The sequence below is a fragment of the Capsella rubella genome, unplaced genomic scaffold (assembly GCF_000375325.1).
Source record: "Capsella rubella cultivar Monte Gargano unplaced genomic scaffold, Caprub1_0 scaffold_6, whole genome shotgun sequence".
Taxonomy (NCBI): domain Eukaryota; kingdom Viridiplantae; phylum Streptophyta; class Magnoliopsida; order Brassicales; family Brassicaceae; genus Capsella; species Capsella rubella.
In genome coordinates this window covers 8,516,986-8,538,871 of record NW_006238918.1, presented here as the reverse complement: position 1 = coordinate 8,538,871, position 21,886 = coordinate 8,516,986, and the positions used below count along the sequence as shown (strand labels likewise).

At 37.5% G+C, this 21,886-nt stretch overlaps 1 protein-coding gene across 1 annotated transcript; it reads left to right on the top strand.

The window, feature by feature from the left end:
- Nucleotides 1-121: 121 nt before the first annotated feature.
- Nucleotides 122-20,138, top strand: LOC17882120. The gene is made up of 47 exons (XM_006286814.2): nt 122-357; nt 447-524; nt 614-726; nt 815-908; nt 1,007-1,050; nt 1,247-1,315; nt 1,613-1,674; nt 2,102-2,309; nt 2,759-2,827; nt 2,916-2,995; nt 3,158-3,307; nt 3,507-3,570; nt 4,415-4,516; nt 4,656-4,868; nt 4,946-5,079; nt 5,169-5,319; nt 5,522-5,614; nt 5,750-5,851; nt 6,182-6,237; nt 6,323-6,425; nt 6,526-6,699; nt 6,788-6,904; nt 7,062-7,306; nt 7,610-9,144; nt 9,250-10,469; nt 10,773-10,901; nt 10,986-11,141; nt 11,574-12,140; nt 12,219-12,290; nt 12,454-12,885; nt 12,992-13,175; nt 13,248-13,974; nt 14,056-14,172; nt 14,407-14,680; nt 15,056-15,169; nt 15,294-15,377; nt 16,127-16,177; nt 16,283-16,462; nt 16,540-16,859; nt 16,960-17,298; nt 17,395-17,458; nt 17,917-18,063; nt 18,223-18,327; nt 18,428-18,538; nt 18,623-18,727; nt 18,979-19,048; nt 19,173-20,138. The coding sequence occupies exons 1-47, from the start codon at nt 261-263 to the stop codon at nt 19,862-19,864; spliced, it is 10,413 nt and encodes a 3,470-aa protein (XP_006286876.1). The 5' UTR covers nt 122-260; the 3' UTR covers nt 19,865-20,138.
- The last annotated feature ends 1,748 nt before the right edge of the window (nt 20,139-21,886 follow it).

Below are 21,886 nucleotides of genomic sequence, written 5' to 3'. Positions count from 1 at the left end.
GTAAGGAAATGATTAAACCATTTAAGTCAGATTCGGTCTGGTCTAGTTCGGTACGAAGAGGACGAAACCGAAATAAAGAATTCGTTAATTTGGGAATTGGAGAAGACAAGTCTCTGTTTCGACGGAAGAGACAAAAACCCTACGATTTCCGGAGCGACTCCTTTAACACTTCTCCGACCACCGTCTCTTTCTCTTCATCTCCCGGCGGAGAAATCAAAATTCGTTTTGAAATTATTCGATAATGAAATAGCGATTGAAAGATGTTTGAAGGACTTGTGCAAAAGCTTTTGTTAGGGTACTTAGGTCGCTACATCAAAGACATTCAGAAAGACCAGCTCAAGATCACAGTCTGGAATGGTAAATTTTCACTCTTTCTATCCTTTTTTTCTAGTTTCCGTTTCAACGAACACCACAATCTCACTGTATTGGATGATCGCTAAATGCAGAGGAAGTCTTATTGGAGAACGTGGAACTGATTCTTGAGGCGTTTGAGTATTTGCAGCTTCCAATTGCTCTCAAGCAAGGTGATTATACAGTAGTGGATTAAAGTTCTGATTTTTTTGTTTGTTTTTACTTCGTTTTCTCTGGATCAAATCGTTTACTGTGTACATAGGCCGTGTTGGGAAATTGAGCATTAAAATTCCATGGAAGAAGCTTGGTAGGGATCCTATTATTATTATGCTTGAAGATGTCTTCGTATGTGCATCACAACGGAATGATCAGGAGGTGATTTCCTTGTCTAGCAGCCCTTTTCTTTATATACAGGACAAGTGTTTACCTCTAAATATATATATGTATGGCATGGTCATTGCAGTGGAGTTCAGATGTGGTTGAGAGAAGAGAGTTTGCTGGTAAGAAAGCTAAGCTTGCTGCTGCAGAACTGGCAAAGTTGTCTAGGCGCGTCTTTGGTGAGCAAAATACTTCCTGTCCTACATAGTTTAGCTTTTAAGATTGTTCCTACACAACATTTGTTCAGCCCCTTCAATTTTTTTTTTAATATTTCCAGACAGTCCAGCAGGGAATCCTTTTGTGTCGTACATTGCTGCCAAGGTGAAATTACGTTCCAAAGGCCTCCTTTTATTACCTTTAGTCTTAGCATCTTATATTTTTTTCATATTACGTTTGGTCTGATGCTGTATTATAATTTCTGAGGATGTATATCTCCTTGGTTGTGGTTGTGGATGAGGTTATCAATATTGACCTTTTTTTCTTCTACTATGTTAACTTTCCGTCTTTATTGGCGTAGATTCTTGATAGCATTCAAGTGTCCATCAGAAACTTTCACATCTTATACTCCGATGCACAACCTGAATCAGTAAGTTTCCTGCTTGTTTTGTTTAATTAGTTTTCTAGAATATAGGCTTGTATTTTGTTATTGCCCCATTGCAATTGTGGAAACTTATATATTGATAATCTTACTGTAGTAATTGTTTGTTTGTAAGAGCATATTTTTCATGAAGGATATGAATCTAGATGAATTCAAGTATTTGAGCATGGTGATGCTAAATTACTATCTGTCTTTCTTACGCTTCGCTAGAGTACAATATGAATAATCATTTGGTGTTGCCTACTTTCCCACTTTCATATGTTTTACTCTAAACTGCTGTCGCAGGTTCAAGTTGTATTAGGATTGCGGTTTTCAAGCTTGACAGTTACTAATCAAAACTCAGTTGGGTAATCTCTTTATGCACCTTCTCTGGCATTGAAAAATGTTTTCCACGTGTATGATTCCTAGCTTTGCTTAAATTTATGGTAGGGATATGTGTTTTGAATTAGTTCATTAGACAACAGAGAGCATACCCCATTTCCCAGTTGCCTTGTTTCTTCTCTGTCACTTAAACATGTATTCTACTCTACTTTTGTATTTGATTCCTTGTAGCTATGCTTCACTCTATGGTAAGCTGATGTGTTTTAAATTCCAGTGTGAGACAAGAAAGAGTATACCTGACTCTAACTTTCTCCCAACTTCGTCTCTTCTTACTGGAAAATTTCGTTAATACCTATTTCTTCCATAAGCAAAATTATTGTTGCTAAGACGAGATTTCTGGTGGATATATGTGGACCTCAAATCTTTTGACATGATGTCTTTGTTGAATTCCAGGCCATCAGTTGGTAGGGTGAGAGGGGGGCAAGTGAATAAACTTGTGGAGATTGAAGGTTTGGAAATATATTGCGACATGTATGAGGGAAACATGGACTTTCCAAGTGTTAACGAAAAAAGAGTGTTTGATAACTGGTGCCAATCGAGATTGCAAAGTAATCGATTTGGTTATTTACTGAAGCCAGTCCGTGTTTGCGCTACGCTATTGGTAATGGATCTAAAACACCGCCATATTGGTTTGCTGTTGTTTAACATCTTTCATATCATCTAGTCTTTATTGCTGCTTCAAGGCACTGCATACTTGCTCTAGCTTTAGGGTAATGTTAAAAATGAGAATTACACATTAGTATCTTATATCTGATATACTTATTTTATTTCTTATTTTACCCGGATGGCCGACCAAATTTTGGTGACATTTTATCAATCAGTGTTACAAGAAATAATGTTGCATTGCAATTTTTGCGAATCCCTTTACTTGGGACCATCAGCTCCGTAAGGACATTGTATTTGGTGAAAGATTGAAACAGCTATCTGATCAGTAGTACACCGTATATGCAGAAAGCACATTGGTGTATACCTCAGATATTGTTTGGGTGTATTTTTGTGCTGTCTGTAAATAGGCATTCTCCATTTTTCCTGATACACTTCTTTGCATAGGTCAATCGATCTGGAGAGATTTTTGACGATCTACCTCAGTATTCTATCAGCTGTGAGTTGACTGATGTGGTTAGTTCTCAGAAATTGCTAAACTAGGTTCAGAGCTACAATTATTTTCCATTTCATGACTCAGTCTAGCTTCCACTTAATATTTCAGGTCATGACTCTGAATGAATTTCAGTTGAGGCAGATTCTTATTCTGTTAGATTACTTGCAAACCAGCCAATTGCGTGAGAGGTAAGCCTTTCATTATAGTAGTAATAGTTTTTCCTCCATTCAAACCTTTTTTCCCCCTGAGATTTAGCTCCATTGTTTGACTCCTGAGATTTAGCTCCATTATTTGACACTACGGAAAATTTCAAAGAACTACTGATTTTAAGAGTATCTTAAATGGTTTAGGTATGGGCGGTATCGTCCTTGCTCCACTTCCTTGTTGAGAAAACCACCAGGATGGCAGAAACTTTGGTGGCACTATGCCCAAAAATCAGTTTTATCTGATGTACGGAAGAAACTGTGGAAAACTTCATGGAGATTTCTTGAACAGCGAATGTAAGTTTACTTTTCTGATATCATTTCTTTTATTTTTATTTCTGACATAATTACATAGCTGTTACAGTTTTGATTCTCTTAAAATTTCTGCATACTTTACTTTCATGCATACAACTTGCGCTTTCATGGCATAAGTAGACAAATACTCCCAGAATATATTCCAGCGGTGCTTACTTTTTTGTTTCGGGAAAAAATACAGGAGAATGCGCAGGAGATATATCAACTTTTACAAGATAAAGCTAGATTTTCTTCGCAGAGAACAGGCAAGGATTTTATGTTCCTCCTTATCTGATTAGAAGTGTCAGAATTTGTTCATTATGTTGCTTCGTCCTCCTATTTGTTTGACTGCATGAATTTGCCTAACCCAGCCTATTGGATTGTGTAGACATAGAAAGCCTCATTATCTGTTAGGGAGCATCTCTTGAGGTGGTTTTTCATTTCGATGTGTTTTGTCCTCTAATAACTGCAACATGTGTATAAAAGTGTAGTGGTAGGGTGACTTTTAGCAGCACATTTCGCATTTCACTATTATATGTGATTCATCATCTGGTTGTGCTCCAAGAATGCGTAGTGATAAAGAGAAGGTGGTTTAGAAACATATATTTCATAAGTCCTGCCATTTTTTTAAAATCTTATATCTTGACACGTGTTTGCTTACAAATGGGTTATTCCAGTTTATTGCATAGGTAGCTGTAGCAGTGTAGGGAACCTTTAAACTTGTTGGAATGTTGGAACCAGAGGTAAAAATTGCAGACGATTTGGTCTAAGCCTCATCATACATTTCAAAGAAAGAAATTGAAGAAACATTTCTTTTCTTCTAATATCAAGAAAATACTCTATACGAGCTTATCATCTTAACAATGTAGTTGTTCTAAAATAGCTGATTGAAAGAAATACATTTGTTCTCTTCCCTAAACTTTTTGTTGTCTTGCCTTAGTCTCCATCATATGTTGCTAAGATGCTTTACGCTGGACATATTTGTCCAACTAACGCGTAACCTTTATAACTTGAAGATGAGTTGCAGTAATTTGCCTGTTTCTTCTGTAACATTTTCAAACCAAGTTGCTCCTCTACTAATATGGATGTACTTTATGCCTCTTGCTACAGTCAATTGATGAGACTATCCTTTTGGGTTTGGAAGAAGTGGAGAAGAAGTCTGATATTGATGATATCTTAAGTTATAGGTCTGTAGCGGAAGGTGATATGCAGGTATGGAAAATTAGGTTGCTAATGTAGCATTTTACTTTTGGCTGAGATACCAAATGCTGTTCAGATATCTACCATAAGTTGATGTCCTAGCAAGGGCAATTTTTTTATCTGTCCTTTTACCTTGGATCTTATTATGCAGGAAGCTTGTTCAGATGTGATAGTGAATACGGGAGCAACTGGTGCCACTGGCTCTGTTAAAGAACAGAGTGCATCTGAAAAGGAACAGAGTGATGATCCTATATCAAATAAGTCGCGTGGATGGCTGAACTGGTTGTCACGGGGAATGCTTGGTGCCGGAGGCACAGAGGATTCTAGTCAGTTTTCTGGTGTTGTTTCTGATGAAGTTGTCAAGGTATTTTAAGTACCATTTCATAGAAATGCAGTTTGAAAATTTGTTGAAACATCCTAATAACTGTTCATCCACTGCAGGATATACACAAGGCAACAAAGTTTCACCCTCTTTCTTTGTCTTCTAAAAATACAAGTGCTACTGGTAAGATCTGTACATGCTCCGTTCGACTCAACGTACATAAAATTTCTGCTACTTTGCAACATATAAGGGGGTAAGTAAAAAATTTCTCAGTTACTTCACCATGGCTTCTCCCCTAACTAGTTTATCTATTCATTCTTTATTGCCTTATTAATTCCTCAGGAGTTCTTTTCAAGCTATTACGGAGTTGGACATTTTGGGGGTGATTGTTGAATGCAAGTCTTGGAAAAATTCTACAGCCATGATTGTATCTGTTAGTTCTGGAAGGCTGGTCTATCCTCACAATGGGAAAGAAATTCTAACCATGAAAGGGGTTCGTGTCTCAATATGCTGTTACGCCTATGCCATATTGTTAATATATATCTGAAATCATAAACATTATCAGACTAATCTTGTTTAATAAGTTGATTGAACCATCTAGTTGTAACTTATCCTCAATAGTCTCTGTTATAAAAATCAATTTTAGCGCGTCTCCATTTGTTTTCAGGAAAAAATGATATAATTGTTTCATGCAGGTCTGTTCTCAGAGTGATACACAAGAAATGAAACCTTCATGTGGAGCACGGTTGGAGTTGTCTAAGGATTATGATGTCGAATTGTCATTAAAGGTGAACTAACTGCATCTTGCATCAGCAGTTTTTGGACCAACCCAATGGTTGTTCCTCTCAGGAGTCTTGGTCTTTTGTTTGTAGCTAAATATTAGGATTGACTTTGTTATAGATTTTTGCATCTTGTTTCTGTAGGTCACCCTTCAACCACTTACAGCTGCTTATGATGTAGACTTCTTTCTAGCTGTCAGTAATTTTTTCTCGGCTTCAAGATACTTCAAACTCCAACACGAAAGGGTGAGCTCTTATGTCACTACACTGCTAACAATTTTAGATTCTTGTGGATCTCGAGTAAAATACCGGAATATTAAAATGTCTAATTTTTTTGCTTATACTTCTTGGTGTCTAATGTTTGTCTATCCAATTATGCTATCCATTGCTGGGATTTAGATTTCTCTAAACCACTGCAATCATTGTTTATTTGCTTGTACAATGACAACATATTTGATTTTTTGGCATTTTTATATAATAAATGGCTTCAAGATATATTTAGTGAAAGAAGGTTCAAGAATATTTTTCTTTCACTTCACACGGGAGAACATATAACAATTCTCTTTTGTGGCTCAGGTTTTATCATCACTCAATGGCCTAGAAAGTGAAACACGATTGGCAGCGAAAGCTGAGTAAGTGTTTCCATTATCGTAATGTTAGACAGATTTATAAGCTAATTAATTGTGATGCTTATCTGTGTCGTGGTTTGTTTCGTAGATATCTCTTATCTAACCGAAATAAAGTTAAGTGGGATCTGGACGTAAAAGATCTTACCTTAAGTTTCCCTGGACGATTGGGTGAATCAGAAAGCTATGATCTGGTATTTTACTTATATCTAGAGTTGGTTGTCTGTATTTCCTATCAGTTATTTTTATCTTTCTCAGTATTTATCTTATCTTCCTATACATTCCCTTGTACAGGTTTTGGTATTGGAATCTCTTTCTATCACATCCAGTAGCACAGATTCTCTTAGCCCAAGTCCAAAAATGCAGTCTGATGTGGTGGATGGTTTACAAAGTTCAGTTGCAGCCTTAGATGCTTTCCAAGTCAATGATCTCTATGACCATTTTGATATCAATATCTCTGATATTGAGGTAAAATATGTTTATATGTTTCCTTTTTGGATTGAAGTTGTTTAAGCGATCATATATGTTCAGATGTTCTTACATTTGCATCTTGCAGATGAAGCTCATGAAGATTCATCCTTTCCAAGAACTTCCCCTTGTGGAGAAATCATCTTTAATTATCAAGTTTGCGTCTTGTATAATTCCGGAGGAGTCAATTTTGAAGCAGTTGGAGGTATCAAAATTTAATCTCAGGTTCCGAAGTAGCTGTGTCTAGTTTAGCTGAACAAATGAATAGCTCTCCTGTTCCTTGGTACCAATGCTTGTAATTTTTATATAGGCATCCACCACACATTGGAATTGATCTTTTTTGCCATTCCATTTATTTTCAGGTTGAAGCTACTCTGCCTATGTTCAATGTCCATTTCTCTCCGTCAATATTTAAAGGAGTCATGTCTGTGATTGAATATCTTGATATTCAGGATCATGGAGCTCGAAATGCCCCACCTCCCCCTGCTCCCATCTTTCGCTTCACCACAAAAACCAACTTGGCACTTTTCAGGTTGCACGTTAATCTTGAAAATGAAGGAGAAAATAGCACAGTGCTTGTCCTTTCTATACAGCAGCTGGATCTCTGGTAGGTAATTGTTGCAATGGTAAAAATAAAATGTTAACCTTCAGTTATTGCTCAAGCATGAATGCAGCGTTTTTGTTGTTGTATATTTCTATCTACCACATTGATGTCTGCTTGTCTTTCCAAGCAGTTAAAATGTTCACATGCTTTTTATAACACGTATTTGGTCTTACCTAACTGCCTATAACTCATCTCCTGATGCCAAAAAATGCCCATCCAATTATTTTACTCTCGGTTCTCAATTTGTTAAATATTGTATCACTGGGGGGTTCCTTACAAGTTCCCTTGTACAACTGTCATTTTCAGGTATTCATGTACCAAATTTGAAGAGTGGTCAGTCTGTGCCAAAAAATTGGAAATGACAGCTTGCTCCTCTAAAGATGCAGCTGACAGTCATCTTTTATGTTCATCAGGGCATCTACTCAAATCTTCTGCTTCCCATAGACATGGGATGGATGCTCATAGAAGCGATCAAACCAACATTATTGATAGCGGAACTGCTATCAGCTTAAATTGCAAGGTTTCTCAAAGTAAACAATTTGTTTTTCACAAATATACTATCTATTGGAGGGGCGCTGAACTCCATTGCTACCCATACATATTTGGTTTGCTGACAAATTTTGTCGATAAGATAGCCTCCTATGAGATCTTGTCCACCGATACAACTAGCCTTGCTACAGATACCAGTGCTCCAACAGAAGGTCCTCAGTTTGATTTTGAGAGGTTTGGGTTCTCAAACTTCATTGAAAGTGGATCTTGTGGCTGCATTCCTCTGGACAAATATCCATTTGTAACCATTAATAATTCGGGATCTCTTGGTAGTCTAGAAAGTTCTCTTTGTTATCCGCCTTCTGACTGGAGAAAGTTATTTATTGTAAGGAATAGAAATGATGGGGATGAAATAGGTTTAAACTGCGAATATAATAGCTGTACTTGTCAACCGAAACATGATTGTCCTCTGAATGAGCTTGCGTCCTCCAGGGGTCTTGGTCAGACCAATCACTTTACAGTTGATGTGCATGTCTTCAACACCAATGTGCATTTTCATGATTCTTCAAGTATTTTTGGAACTATTATACTACCGGTATCCAGATACTTGTTTACCATTTTAGACGATCATGTTGATTTGGTTGCCTCTGCTGAAGACTTGATGCTGGAGTCATCTTTGTTCACCAACTATCCTGGCGGGTTTCTTTGGAAACATTCATTAACAGATGTCCCACCGATCTTGAACCTACGCGTAAGGAAGAGGGATTTGGAGCCTTCTATTTCTGAACTTGAAGTGAGCATAGGTATACAACACACATGCTGCATTATGCTGCCGGAATATCTTGCCATTATAATTGGGTACTTCTCTCTTCCTGATTGGACTTCGAAGTCTGGCCTGCAGTCGCTACCACAAGGTACTGAGTTGACCAAGGTTCATTCTGAGTTTGCCATTACTTATAAAATTGAGATACTGGACTCCTGTTTAATTCTCCCTGTGGAGAATGATGACCGCCGGCAACTGAAAGCTGACATTCGGCAGTTATATATTAGCTTTATTCTAGAGTGTGATTTGAGCAATGTGGTGCAGCACATACCACAGGAATGTGCTCTTCCACTTAATTTAGTGGTAGGGCGAGCCGACTGTTTAAACATATTTGGGCGGGACTTATCTCTATCATTGCTGCTTTCTGAAAAGGGCATATCAACATACAAGGACTCTGTTTGCAGGAGTATCACGCTGGTTGCTAACATTATCGCTGATGCTTGGATTAGATTACCTTGTGATCTCAATCCGTTAAGTGATTTGGCATGTGTTATGTCAAGGGTTGAAGTTTGTGAAATTGTTGTGAATGGTAGGTGGTGTTACCCTTCATATTAACTTCTGCTCCTTAGAGCTCATCTCTTTATTTATTTCAAGTGATGCTTACATGTATTATCTTTTCTCTTTTTCTTTGCAGATTCAGATGCTTTGGATGGGTTTAAGGCATTTCTTGATGTGGTTGATCAGCTTTCTTTAGTTGCTGAGGAATCAAAACTTTTCGTATCTGATGTTCCTCAGTTCCTTCATACGAAGATGCATCTAAAGCAAGATCTGCCAGTTGCACCCCTTGAATCTTCCACAAGCTTAATACAATTCAGATTTTTTGTCAATCTATTGACGACAAAACTGCATCGGTTGAGGATAGATCCTGGAACGCTGCTATCCGAACCAGTGCTCCAAGCTGATATGAAATTTGTTTGCTCTGGAGAACTTAAAAATAATTTCCCTATGAGCTTCGATGTTCAATTTTTCGAAATTGGGCTATATTCATTGCTGAGCTCAGTCATGTTAGCTAGATGCATCAATACATACGGGGATCCTTCTGCACTGAAAGTTAGATTTACGGGACATGCTGAAAATGAATACAGTGTCTGTTTTTCTCTTCCATCCCTGGACATCTGGTTACACTCTTTTGATTGGATAGAAGTTATTGAACTTCTGAAATCTTATTCCCAGCAACTGGAAGACTGTAGTCAAGACCCTTTTTTGTCAAAAGGTTCAAACTTGGATATGGATGAACCTATTGAAGTGGTAAGGAATATTTGTGACAATACTGATCGGGCTATGAGTGTTCTGCAAACCGGGGTATCAGAGAACTCTAGTATTATGGCATTTACCGCAAGATCAGAGATTATTGGTGTGACAATCCATCTTCCTCTTTGCACAAGCCACACAGAATTTCTAGGGTTCATGGCCACTGATATTCATGAGACATCAGAGGAAGAGCACTCAAAATATTTTAAAGGGAAATACTGTAAATATGTTACGGTTACAGCAAGTAGTAGGAGTGGCGAACTCTCTATTCTTGGGAGAGACATCAAAGTGAGCTATAAGATTGAAAAGCTCAATGGGATTCTTGCACTATCTGGGGTTAATATAGTCAGGTCTTGCTCTCTATTTGCGGCGTCACAATTACTTGTAGAAACTAATATTCAGGTGGATCAGAACAATATCATGAACATAGACGTAGGGATATTGTCTGACAATGTGGAGATGCATGCATCTCATCAGGTATTATCTTTCTGGCATGGAATTACGTTTGATTCACCTGAGACACCATCTTCACGAAATTTGCAAGGAAACATGAGTATAAAAGTCCAGATAGGAGATGTGTCTCTTCTAATATCAGATGGAAAGGTATGCTTGTGCTTATGGCACTTCTTTGTAATTAGTTTGAGATGGCGAGTTTAATTTTTCTTCACTGACAAGCTTCATTTGATGAGTGAGTTGTTTGTAGTTGCTTTAAATATATAACGAAGGTAGAAAAGGAATACCGTTACCAATTGGTCTACATTCTGTTGTCTAGTACATGTTTTGGTCCATGATTGTCTGTGAGCTCGTTACCTATCCTTAGCTTTTGCACTGTATATGCCACGTGTCAGCTTGAGATTTTGGAGCTACGTTGCTAATGACTTCTCTTGTCTCTTGATTCTCATGCAGTGGGGATGTAGTGGTCTGCTTCTTGAGATTTGTATGAGAAACTTTCTCTTGCAAGCTAATCTAACCGGAAAGAATATGGAGAGTTTGACCTCATGTGATCTTGAAGTGAATTATAATAATATGCACAAGGTACGACACAGAAACATAATCCTGCTGTCATTTTTTCTTTGTTTTGGTAGTATGCTGATAACCACCAGTGGATATGTGTTGAAGGTCTTGTGGGAGCCTTTTATTGAGCCCTGGAATTTTGATCTCAAATTATCCCGAAAATTTGAGGCAAATTCTTTGCTGAACAATGCTGGGCTCACTGAAGTAATTGTTGCATCATCAAATCAGCTCAATGTGAATTTAACTGAATCTCTTTTTGAGGTAAGATGATATATAATTTCTTCCCTCTTAAAATCTTCTGTATTTATACTGGGAGGACTGGTTAGTTTCACTCAGCTTGTTTATTACCCCCGACCCTCAGTTGTGGATGTGGTGCGAAATCCTATAATCAAATTTATCGCTAGTCCTTAGATAAGATGAGTAGCTTCCAACTTTCTGTCTAGTTGTATGATTGATAAGACTCTGGGTATTCAAATAAGCCCACATTTGATGGGAGGGAACTTTGTCAAAACTTTAAGAATCCTCAGGGCACCAAACCCTAAAACTAACTTTTGTGGTAAGTTCTACCCAATGGTCTTTTTGGGCTTGGTTTGGCTCACTCCTTATCAATCATCATCCAAAAATGCTTTCTAACTCACTGTCTGTAAACCCTCAGTCCCATGTATGTTCATTTTTGTCCTTTCCCTGTTGAAGTGTATTTTCAGGATAATTGAGATGTTGAACACTTTGGAATTGATGGACACAGATGCCATTCCTGATGATAAGGGATTGTCAGTTTACTGCGCCAAAAGTACCACGACAGAACGATATTCCCCATATTTACTTCAAAATTTAACATCTCTTCCTTTGGGGTACCAAGTTTTCCAAGGACATGATTCAAGCGTACTAAATATGTCAGCTCCAGTGGCTCAGGACTTTGTGCAACCTGGTTCCTCTGTTCCCATCTATGTCGATAATAATGACACACTATTTATTCCTGATAGACGCCGAAGTCAATTTGGTTGTTTCAACAGCGAACCTAGTGATGCCACACATCATTATATGAAGATTCAACTTGATGGAACATCTTTTGCTTCTCCTCCTCATTCAATGGATCGAATTGGCCTTTCCTATTTTGAGGTTGACTTTTCCAAAACGTCAAACTCCAGTGATAATGTTGAGAAAGCAAGTAAATCTGGTTCTGGAAGCAGTTTTATTGTTCCTGTTGTGTACGAGGTTTCACTGCAGCAGCAGAGCAAGTTAATACGAGTATACTCAACTGTATGTATGATTCCCTTACAATGTATATGTGTTAATTCTTATAAATGTTGAGTCTACGTTTAACCTTTTCCTTTTCAGGTTCTAATTTTGAACTCAACATCCATGCCATTGGAACTTCGCTTTGATATTCCGTTTGGTATCTCCCCAAAGGTTATTGAATTCTGATATGCTAGTTTGTTCTATGATTCTGTCCATACCAGACACTGTTTCTGTGCTTCTTAAGAAAAATAAGCTTTGTTTCTTTGCTTTTCTAGTTTCCTTACCTGGTCGATCTAAACATCATCTTAATTATTCTTATGTCATTCTAAATCAGATCCTAGATCCTATTTTTCCTGGTCAAGAATTTCCACTGCCTCTACACTTGGCTAAGTCTGGCCGGCTACGGTGGCGTCCCCTCGGAGATTCTTATTTGTGGAGTGAAGCCCATAGCATCGCCAAAGTTCTTTCTCAAGATAGCAGAATAGGATTTCGCCGATCTTTTGCTTGTTATCCATGTCACCCAAGCCATGAACCATTTCGGTGTTGCATATCTGTTCAGAGCACTAGCTTGCCGGCATCATTTTATCTGAATGATTCGCCAGATGGAAATTTTGGTCAGCAGTTGCACGATCTTGACCAATCAAGAGAGCGGTTTATTCATCAAGTGACTTTAAGCACTCCATTTGTTGTGAGCAATTGTCTTCCAGAACCAATAACACTTTCTATCGAAAGTGGTGGCATCTCTCAGACTGCATCCCTTTATGAGGTCTGAGAGATATTTCCATACAATTTCTTTCTGGAAGATAGAGTTGAATCATGTAATAGTATGGTTGATATGGCGTTATCTATGTGATTTTTTTTTATCATTTTAGGGGGAGACGCCGTTCCATCATATTGATCCTTCACATGACCTGGTCCTTGAGTTCAAACTAGATGGCTATAGATCATCATCATTAAAGTTTCCACGCTCAGAAAGTTTTAGTACAGTGGCTAAGTTTAGCGGAGGGAAGTTCTCTCAGATTGAAACCATTTCCTTTGATTCACACCTCAGTGGTGGTAAGGTTTATCCTTTTCTGTATAAAATTGGCTATTCATGTTGAGAAAATTTTAATATTGATTATCTTATAGGTTCTGTTCATGTATCATGTGAGAAAACAATGGATGTTACTTGTGGGGCTCGGGAAGTATTCATCTTTGTCCCATTTCTGTTGTATAACTGCACTGGAACTCCTCTGATTGTTTCTGACTGCACCAACGAACCTAAAGGGACTTACAGCATAATTCCATCCTGCTACAACCTGATTGAGCAGCATTTTGTTCAAACTCGAAAAGTTGGTCTTAGCATTTTGACCTCTGAGAAAGATTTGCTAGATAAAATTCCAATGGCGGATAATCCTTCTAGTCCTTCCTCATCGGAGTGCAGCATTACTGCTTCTAGCACTGAGAGATTTTTGGATAAGCATGCTACTCAATCAACTGGGCAAGTCCCGTTTGTGTCACATCCAAAAGACTCAGCAATTACTCGCAAGAGGAGTCTTTCTTCAAAAAGTTTAAGAGAGGTGTGCTTCCAAGGTAATGAGTCTGGCAAAGTAAAGGCATGCATTTATTCACCTTGCCCTATTTCCAGGGCCAATGACACCATGATCCGAGTCAAAAGGGACCTGCCAGGGTTAGATAATTCAAGTAGCCCATACCCTCTGTGGTCTGCTCCATTTCCTCTTGTTCCACCAAGTGGTTCAACAAATGTAGTTGTCCCACAACCATCTCCTGGTGAATCATCTTTAATATCTGTTACATATTCTATTCTTGGTGGTGCATTAGCAGGGAGAACGCAAGCAATTACATTCCAACCTAGGTGATAGATAGTTTCACCAAATGCTCTATATTCGCTAACCATTATCCCTATGTATCCGCTTAACAAATTCCGATGCTGCAGATATATCATCTGTAATTCATGCAGCCATAACCTGTGTTACAAGCAGAAGGGAACTACTTTAGTTTCTCATCTTGCTGTTGGACAGCATTCTCAGCTTCAATGGACAGATACTACGAGGTTCGTTCATTACTGTTGATTTCCTACAGTTTTCTACTTTGTTTTGGCCCTTCTTCGCTGTTAACTTGTCTGAAAATGAAACTTATTTCCCTTGTTCCTTTGATTAGTCCCGTTTAAAAAATTCACTTCTTATTTCGAACCACCACTGTTATTACATTTATCTTTCCTTCTTACTGAGAAAGTTACAATTAAAAAATTTATACTAGTATGCCACTTACTATTCCATATAAACAGGGAGTTGCTAGTTTCTATCCGTTTAAATGAGCCTGGATGGCAATGGTCAGGCAGCTTCTTGCCAGATGAGTTAGGTGATACTCAACTGAAGATTTGGAACTATGTTAATAAAGCTTTTAACATGGTGCGGGTGGAAGTTCAGAATGCCAATATGTCAAGCGGAGATGAAAAGATTGTAGGGAGTGTTCATGGAAATGTTGGGACAAACTTTATTCTATTATCAGATGACGACATGGGCTATATGCCTTACAGGATTGATAATTTCTCGAATGAGGTCAGTTATGTTATCATTGATGATTCTGTAAATCCAGTAAAGACTTTTAGTTAACTCTACAATTTTAGTAGCATTGTCTGAACACTTGATAGCTTTTAGAACATTAAATTGAGTAATCAATATCAGACTAAATTGTACTTAATTTTCCTTGGCATCCATTGTGTGACCTATACTAGCTGTGTCTTTACTGTAGCGTATAAATTTGGGACCCAATGAAAAAGAAAAGATTTCCAGGGTAGGGGTACCATGGCTAAATGGCAGAATTATCCCTTGACGAAAACAGTTCTCTTACTGAAAATCTTGTTTTTGAACTGACTCACTCCTACAAGGAACTGAATATGGTTTTTTAAATTTTTTCTTTTCTGTGGGTGATAGAGACTGAGGGTTTACCAACAAAAATGTGAAACTTTTGATACCATTGTTCATCCTTACACATCTTGCCCGTATGCTTGGGATGAACCCTGTTATCCACATCGTTTGACCATCGAGGTATGGTGATTATATTTTCTGCTTAATAACAAATCAGCCCATTATATCTCTGTTGATGTATCTCTTTGCTGCTGTTCTCTTCTTTTTCCTTTCTTACGGTTTTAGCTCTAATTGAGGAATGTAGGTGCCTGGAGATCGTGTTATAGGCTCTTATGCATTTGAGATAACAAAACAACCTATTGCAGTGCACTTACGCTCCACCTCTGAGGTATTTATCAAAAACAACTGTGTTATGTATATATTTTTGGTTATTACGGCTTTTGTTGAGTGGTTCCTGCATGCTAGACGCATCTATACATTATTTTGGAATTTTTTTTCAGCTTGCTTTCTTGAGCATTAGTTATGAGCGAAATATATACCAGCCAATGTCTCGTTAGTTTAAATTGCGAAAGATATTTTTTATTTATTTGAGATAGTCAGATCGATGACGTTTGTAGCCTAAGGTTGAGTATCTCCAAAATTTCCTTTGCAATTTAAGTCTGGAATCGATCAGCATAGGCTTTGTGGGATTGATAAGGTGGAGTAGATTGATCTATATAATATCCATTTACATGCAGCTCTAGATGATACGAATGCATGCTTTGTCTCTTTTTATGTATGAGAAATTCAAGTCAGTCTCATTGTCCTGGCTTAGTAAATATTATTTGTTGCTAGACCTTGTAAAATTGGATCAGGCAAATGAACGAGTGGTGAGACTGAAAGTTGCACATATACTGAACTAATGACTCAAAAAAAGAAAAAACAGATGTTAGCTAATTGCATGAAAATAAAGCATGACAAGACCAACCAATTTCATCCAATTTTCCCTTCTTTTTATACTCTCTTTTGAGTTCCACATAATAAATGCTAAGATGCGCTTAGAGGAAGAGATTTATCCCTATCAGTTGTCTGTAGCCACTGTATAAGTGAGTCTCAGGTATTCCTGTCTGCTTAATTGTTTTAATTCACCTGCCTCAGAAACCTGAAAGGACACTGTTGCTATCTATCTGTGCTGAAGGAGCTACAAAGGTATAATTTCTCCGATACCACTTAACTTAGCTAACTATCTGAGGACAGCTACTTTTCTCTATGTTGCTAATGCGACTTGTTCATTTTTATCTTTCCCCTTTCCAGGTTTTCAGTGTTGTAGATTCAGGTTATCACACCATGAAAGATATAAAGGAAACGTTTGACTCCAGATTCCATGAGAAGGGAAAGCAAAAGCTTCAAAATGATAATATCATCCGTTACACGGAAAAACTCTTGCTTGTCCTACCAAGCGTTGGTATATCTTTGGTTAATTCTCATCCACAGGTAACCATCCCCTGAAAATATAAAGTATGTCTATATTACATCCCAATAATTTTATAACACTTTAATCTTCCTCACAGGAATTGGTTTATGCTTGTGCGTCAAATGTTGTGTTAGATTTAAGTCAGAGTGTCGATCAGCAGAAGCTTTCCTTTCAGATCTCTTCAGTACAGATAGACAATCCACTTCACAATTCTTCATATCCTGTCATATTGTCATTCAATCATGACCACAGAGGCATTCCTCCTGATTGGGCCATTAAGAATAATAAAACAATACTTTTAAGTGAAACTGTCCAGCAGGATAAGGGTAACATCCGTGATGCTGTAGTCTACGTTGGCCTATCAAAGTGGCGGAAGAAAGATGTTTCATTAGTTTCTTTTGAATACATAAATATCAGGTATAGTTAATGGTCAACATTCTCCTTATTATCCACACAGCATTGTGTTATAATTATATACATTTTCCCCAACTTCTCAGTATTCTTTAATCAAATGCAGGATTTGTGAATTTGTACTTGAACTCGAGCTACAAACATTATTATCCTTGTTGGAGTTCGTAAAAGCAGTGCTTCCTAATTCTCAGGCTAGACTCTTGCCGCTCTCAGATCCTACACTACGTCCTCTGATTTATGACACTGGTTTGAAGGATATAAGTTTGGACGATACTCCACATGCAAGAAACATTCCTGTATTTAACAAAATCCAGAGAAGAATTGTAGCTCTACCTGTAGTGGTTCCAATAGGAGCTCCTTGGCAGCATATTCACTTGTTGGCTCGAAGACACAGGAAAATTTATGTTGAAACATTCGACTTGGCCCCTATTCAGTTTACGTTAAGGTGACCTAGAACTTGTCCTCTCAGGATAAATATATTTTTGGTAACCTATATACATGTAGATTTACATGGGTCCTTCTTGTGTCACAATATTGACAGCTTCTGCAGTGCTCCCTGGATGCTTAGGAATGGCACTCTTACTTCAGGAGAGTCCCTTATCCATGTATGTACCTTCGCTTTCCTTGCAACATTCCTTAGGTATATTGCATAATTTTTTATTAGTTTAATTCAAGGCATAAGTGATTTGTGACGCAAGGTTTAGATTTGTCTTCCTTCCTTTCCTTGGCCAAATACCCATTTTGGCAGTTTTGTGCCATATTTTCTTTGTTTAAAATTGCCATATTTTACTATAACTTTCGGAGTGATTTGGGAATCAAAGCAAACCGTTTTTGGTTTTGCTTTGGTTATTATACTCAAGTGCTATTTTTCGCGTTCTTCATTTCTTGAAAAATGAAGAGAGTTTTTATCTTAAATCTTATCGTAATTTCTTCTCTACTTGAACCTGGTTGTAAGGATTACGACAGAATTTTGATTCATTATTGCATCTTACAGCGCCTTAATTCTATATTGACGGATGTTGTATATATCATGGTTAACTGAATAATTATGATTTGATCTCAGAGAGGTCTTATGGCTCTTGCCGATGTGGAGGGTGCTCGAATACATCTCAAGCAATTGACAATTGCTCATCAGATTACTAGTTGGGAATCATTTCAGGAAATCCTAGTTGGGCACTATACCCGTCAAATTCTTCATGAGATTTACAAGGTAAGAACTGAGAAAAAGTCATTTTCACTTACTGTTTTCATTTCCGATAGCAGTCATACTATTCACTAGAGTATCATCCTACTCTAAAAGATTCCTATTTACCTGCTGGACGTATTTCTGCAAACTACTATACCAGTTTCCCTTGATTATAACACACAGGTGTTCGGCTCTGCTGGTGTTATTGGAAATCCCATGGGATTTGCGAGGAATGTTGCATTTGGAATTAAAGATTTTCTGTCAGCTCCCGGCAGGAGTATCTCAAAGGTTATGATTAAAACCTTTTCTTGTTGCTAATTTTCTTTCTTCTAATGTGTCTGGTTTACTTACTTTATGCGTATATGCTAAACCGGATTACTTTTAACAGAGCCCTGCAGGAATTATTCAAGGAATGGCTCATGGAACCACTAGTCTCTTGAGTAGCACTGTTTATGCTTTAAGTGATGCTGCCACCCAATTTAGTAAAGCTGCACACAAGGTACGATGCCTTTGTTTGCTTAAAAATATATGGTGCAGACGCCACCTTCAAGAAAATATTCACAGAATTCCCAATTTGTTGCAGGGTATTGTTGCATTTACATTCAATGACAATGATGTTGCAAGGATGGAGAAGCAGCAATTGGGTGAAGGATCACATAGCAAAGGAGTTATAGGTGAAGTGTTTGAGGTATATTAATTGGAAGTATGTCTTATATATTGATTTGTTGTTCACTTAGTCTTGAAAGTTACTTATGTCAGATATCTCGCCATGTCTTTGAAGTTTAAACTTGCAAGAAGAATTAAGTTTGCTTGTGCTAGTCTGAGAAAAAAAAACAGCTAAAAAGTGAATATTGCACTGTTTCTTGTAATTATCTTTGAATGGTTATAGATAAGATGAAAATTTCTCGTCATCATTGTCGGTTTCTACTTTGCTTACAGGGTCTTACTGGTCTTCTTCAATCACCAATACGAGGAGCTGAGAAACATGGTCTTCCAGGCGTTATCTCAGGTAATTAGGCGAGAACCATCAGTCAAGTAATTTATTGATATTCAAGACATTTCATGTTAGCGTACACGCTGTCATTTGGTTCTGGCTTTGTAATTTTATGCATGTGTGCCTGTATATGGTGCAGGAATGGCCATGGGGATTACTGGACTTGTGGCCAGACCAACGGCTAGTATTCTTGAGGTAACCGGAAAAACCGCACAAAGTATCAGAAACCGAAGCAGGATTCATAACATAAGATCCCAAAGACATAGGCTTCGCCTTCCCAGGCCACTGAGCAGAGAACAACCTCTCAGGCCTTACTCATGGGAAGAAGCAGTTGGGACAGCAGTACTTATGGAGGTTGGAGATTCCCTGAAGTTCAAGGGAGAGAAGCTGGTGAAGTGCAAAGCTCTGAAGCAGGAAGGAGCGTTCGTTGTAATCACAGGGAGACTGGTATTGGTTCTAAGCAGCCCCAGCTTGATAGATTTTAGAAAACCGGGATTTCTCGGAGTTCCAATTGATTTAGTATGGATTATCGAAAGAGAAATCGGATTGGAGAGTGTAATACATACAGATTGCAGCGGCGGAGTTGTTCGCATCATTGGAAGCAATTCAGATGGTGTATCAAAGTGGAGACAGGACCTGCAAAAAAAGAGCAGTCCGCCAAGAAAGCGATGGAACAATCCTTCAGCTCAGCCGCTTCTACAGACCAATATAGAGCTTCCATCGGAGGAAGAAGCAGAGGACTTATTAACTGTGTTGCTATCGACTATTGAAACTGGGAAAAGCCGAAGCTGGCACAGTCGATTTGTTTTAAGTCGAAGTAACATTAGTTGAACCCAGAGAGATGTGTATAGAGATTACAGGATTCAAAATTCTTTACTTTTCTTAGGCAGTGTACTAATGAGGGCTTTTGTGAAACTAGTTTTAGATTGTATGTGGTGAGATACTGTTTTGACGATAATTATTTATACTATAAAAGTTGGGTTCCATCTCTTGGTGTAAGAAAAGAAACGAGAAACAAACTGTTGTCTCGTACAATGTAAGTCTTTTTATATCGTTTCAGATTGAGCTGTTTACAGCAGCCTCTATAATTTTATCTTGTGGTTGACTTGGGATTCCATCTACTCCCACTTAGGCAGTTCTTCAAGACCTGTGGACACTTTATATGTTAGTTCCTGTTGATGATGACTTAGCCGACAACGGCATTACAAAAGCTTAAAACAACGTTGTTTCGTGGTGTGGACTGAGAAACTAGAGAATGAGTGATTGAGATCGATGGGCGTTTGCTTTAGGGTAAGAAATTAGGGTTCTTCTTCAGGTAAGACTCGTCAAAGCAAACGCCCATCAATCTCGAGCACTCATTCTCTCGATTCTTAGTTAGTACTACACACTCTATCTCTATATATATCACGTCTCGACACAAAGGAAAGAAAAACCCTAATTTCAAATTTTCTCCAATCATAAAACGAGGTCGTTTTGGTCTATGTTAATAAATTTTGAAAATTTTCTAGATTAAGGTTGGTTTTCGCATGGTATTAAACTTTGAGTATGAAAATGTTGCTAGAGAACAGTCAAAGTTGATTTTGGCTATTTTCCTTAAATAAGTGCTTTTCACGCAACTTATAAGCACTAGACTCCATCACATTTCTCTAAATCACCAACAAACCTGCAAAACATATTCTAATGTCTAGCTGCTTCATTTGCCTACGTAAGGACATCCGCCCTTACAAAACAGCTTGGACAATTTAAAGTGAAAATACTTCACTCACAGCAACAATACACAAACATGATTGAGGAGACTCTTGAATTGATTTTCTCGTATTACAAGATTAGTATAACTAAATATGAGGTTTAATATTAAAACTTGCAATTACAATAGCGTATATATAACACCACCAAGAAACTCAATCATATCAGTGCGTTAATTCAGATAAAACGGATCTAATCAAACTTTAAATGCTTTGGATTTTTTCTTTTTCTTAAAGCTAAAATATTTTCTTATTCAGTATTTTTGGCTGTAAAATGCATTTATTTCTAAAGGCAATAAGTTCAAGCTTTTGAAAAATTTTAATATTTACAACAAAAATACTATAGCTCTAAAATTTACAGTTACAACCAAAACTTTCACAGCTCAAAATTTATAAACAAAAAAATCTAAAATTACGTCTACAGGCAACTGGTGAGAGTTGTATATAGACACAATCAATTATGCCCAAAATCAAAATACACAATTAACATACATGGTGAGAGCTGTGTCTTATTATAAGTTTGATCAATAATGTTTAAATTATTAAGTTGAGCAGCTAATATAATAATCCAGAACAAGACAAATATGGGACTGTGGGAATTGGTAGTGTCTCGAGGGATGTAACAATGAATCCCACGAGTGGAGTATTTAATCAAGTAAAGACGACAAACTCTTTCAGCAAAAAAAAAGATAAAATAAATTGAAAGTAAAAAATTCATTGAAATTCTCAAATCCCTTTTCGGAATCGCATGAAGTTTAACTTTGTTGTTAAATTAAGTGAGTTTTGCTATAGGTAGTCATTTTCTTTTACATGTACATGGATTGTGAATATACTTTAATACATATAATCTAATTAACCTGAGTTTTTTTTTGTCTTTTGGGATCTTGAAATAAGTTAAGAGATCTTTGTGGACATGGCAAGCCATTTTTACATGTTTGAACTTTTTGTTATTCTATGGCAAACCAAATCTCAGCTCAACCCGTGAACCTGCTCGATCGCACAAACCAACATCCAGAATAAGACAAATATGGACGGTGTGAATAGTGTCTCGTAGGATGTTATAATGATTTTCACGTGTGGAATATTTAATCAAGCAAAGACACCGAAC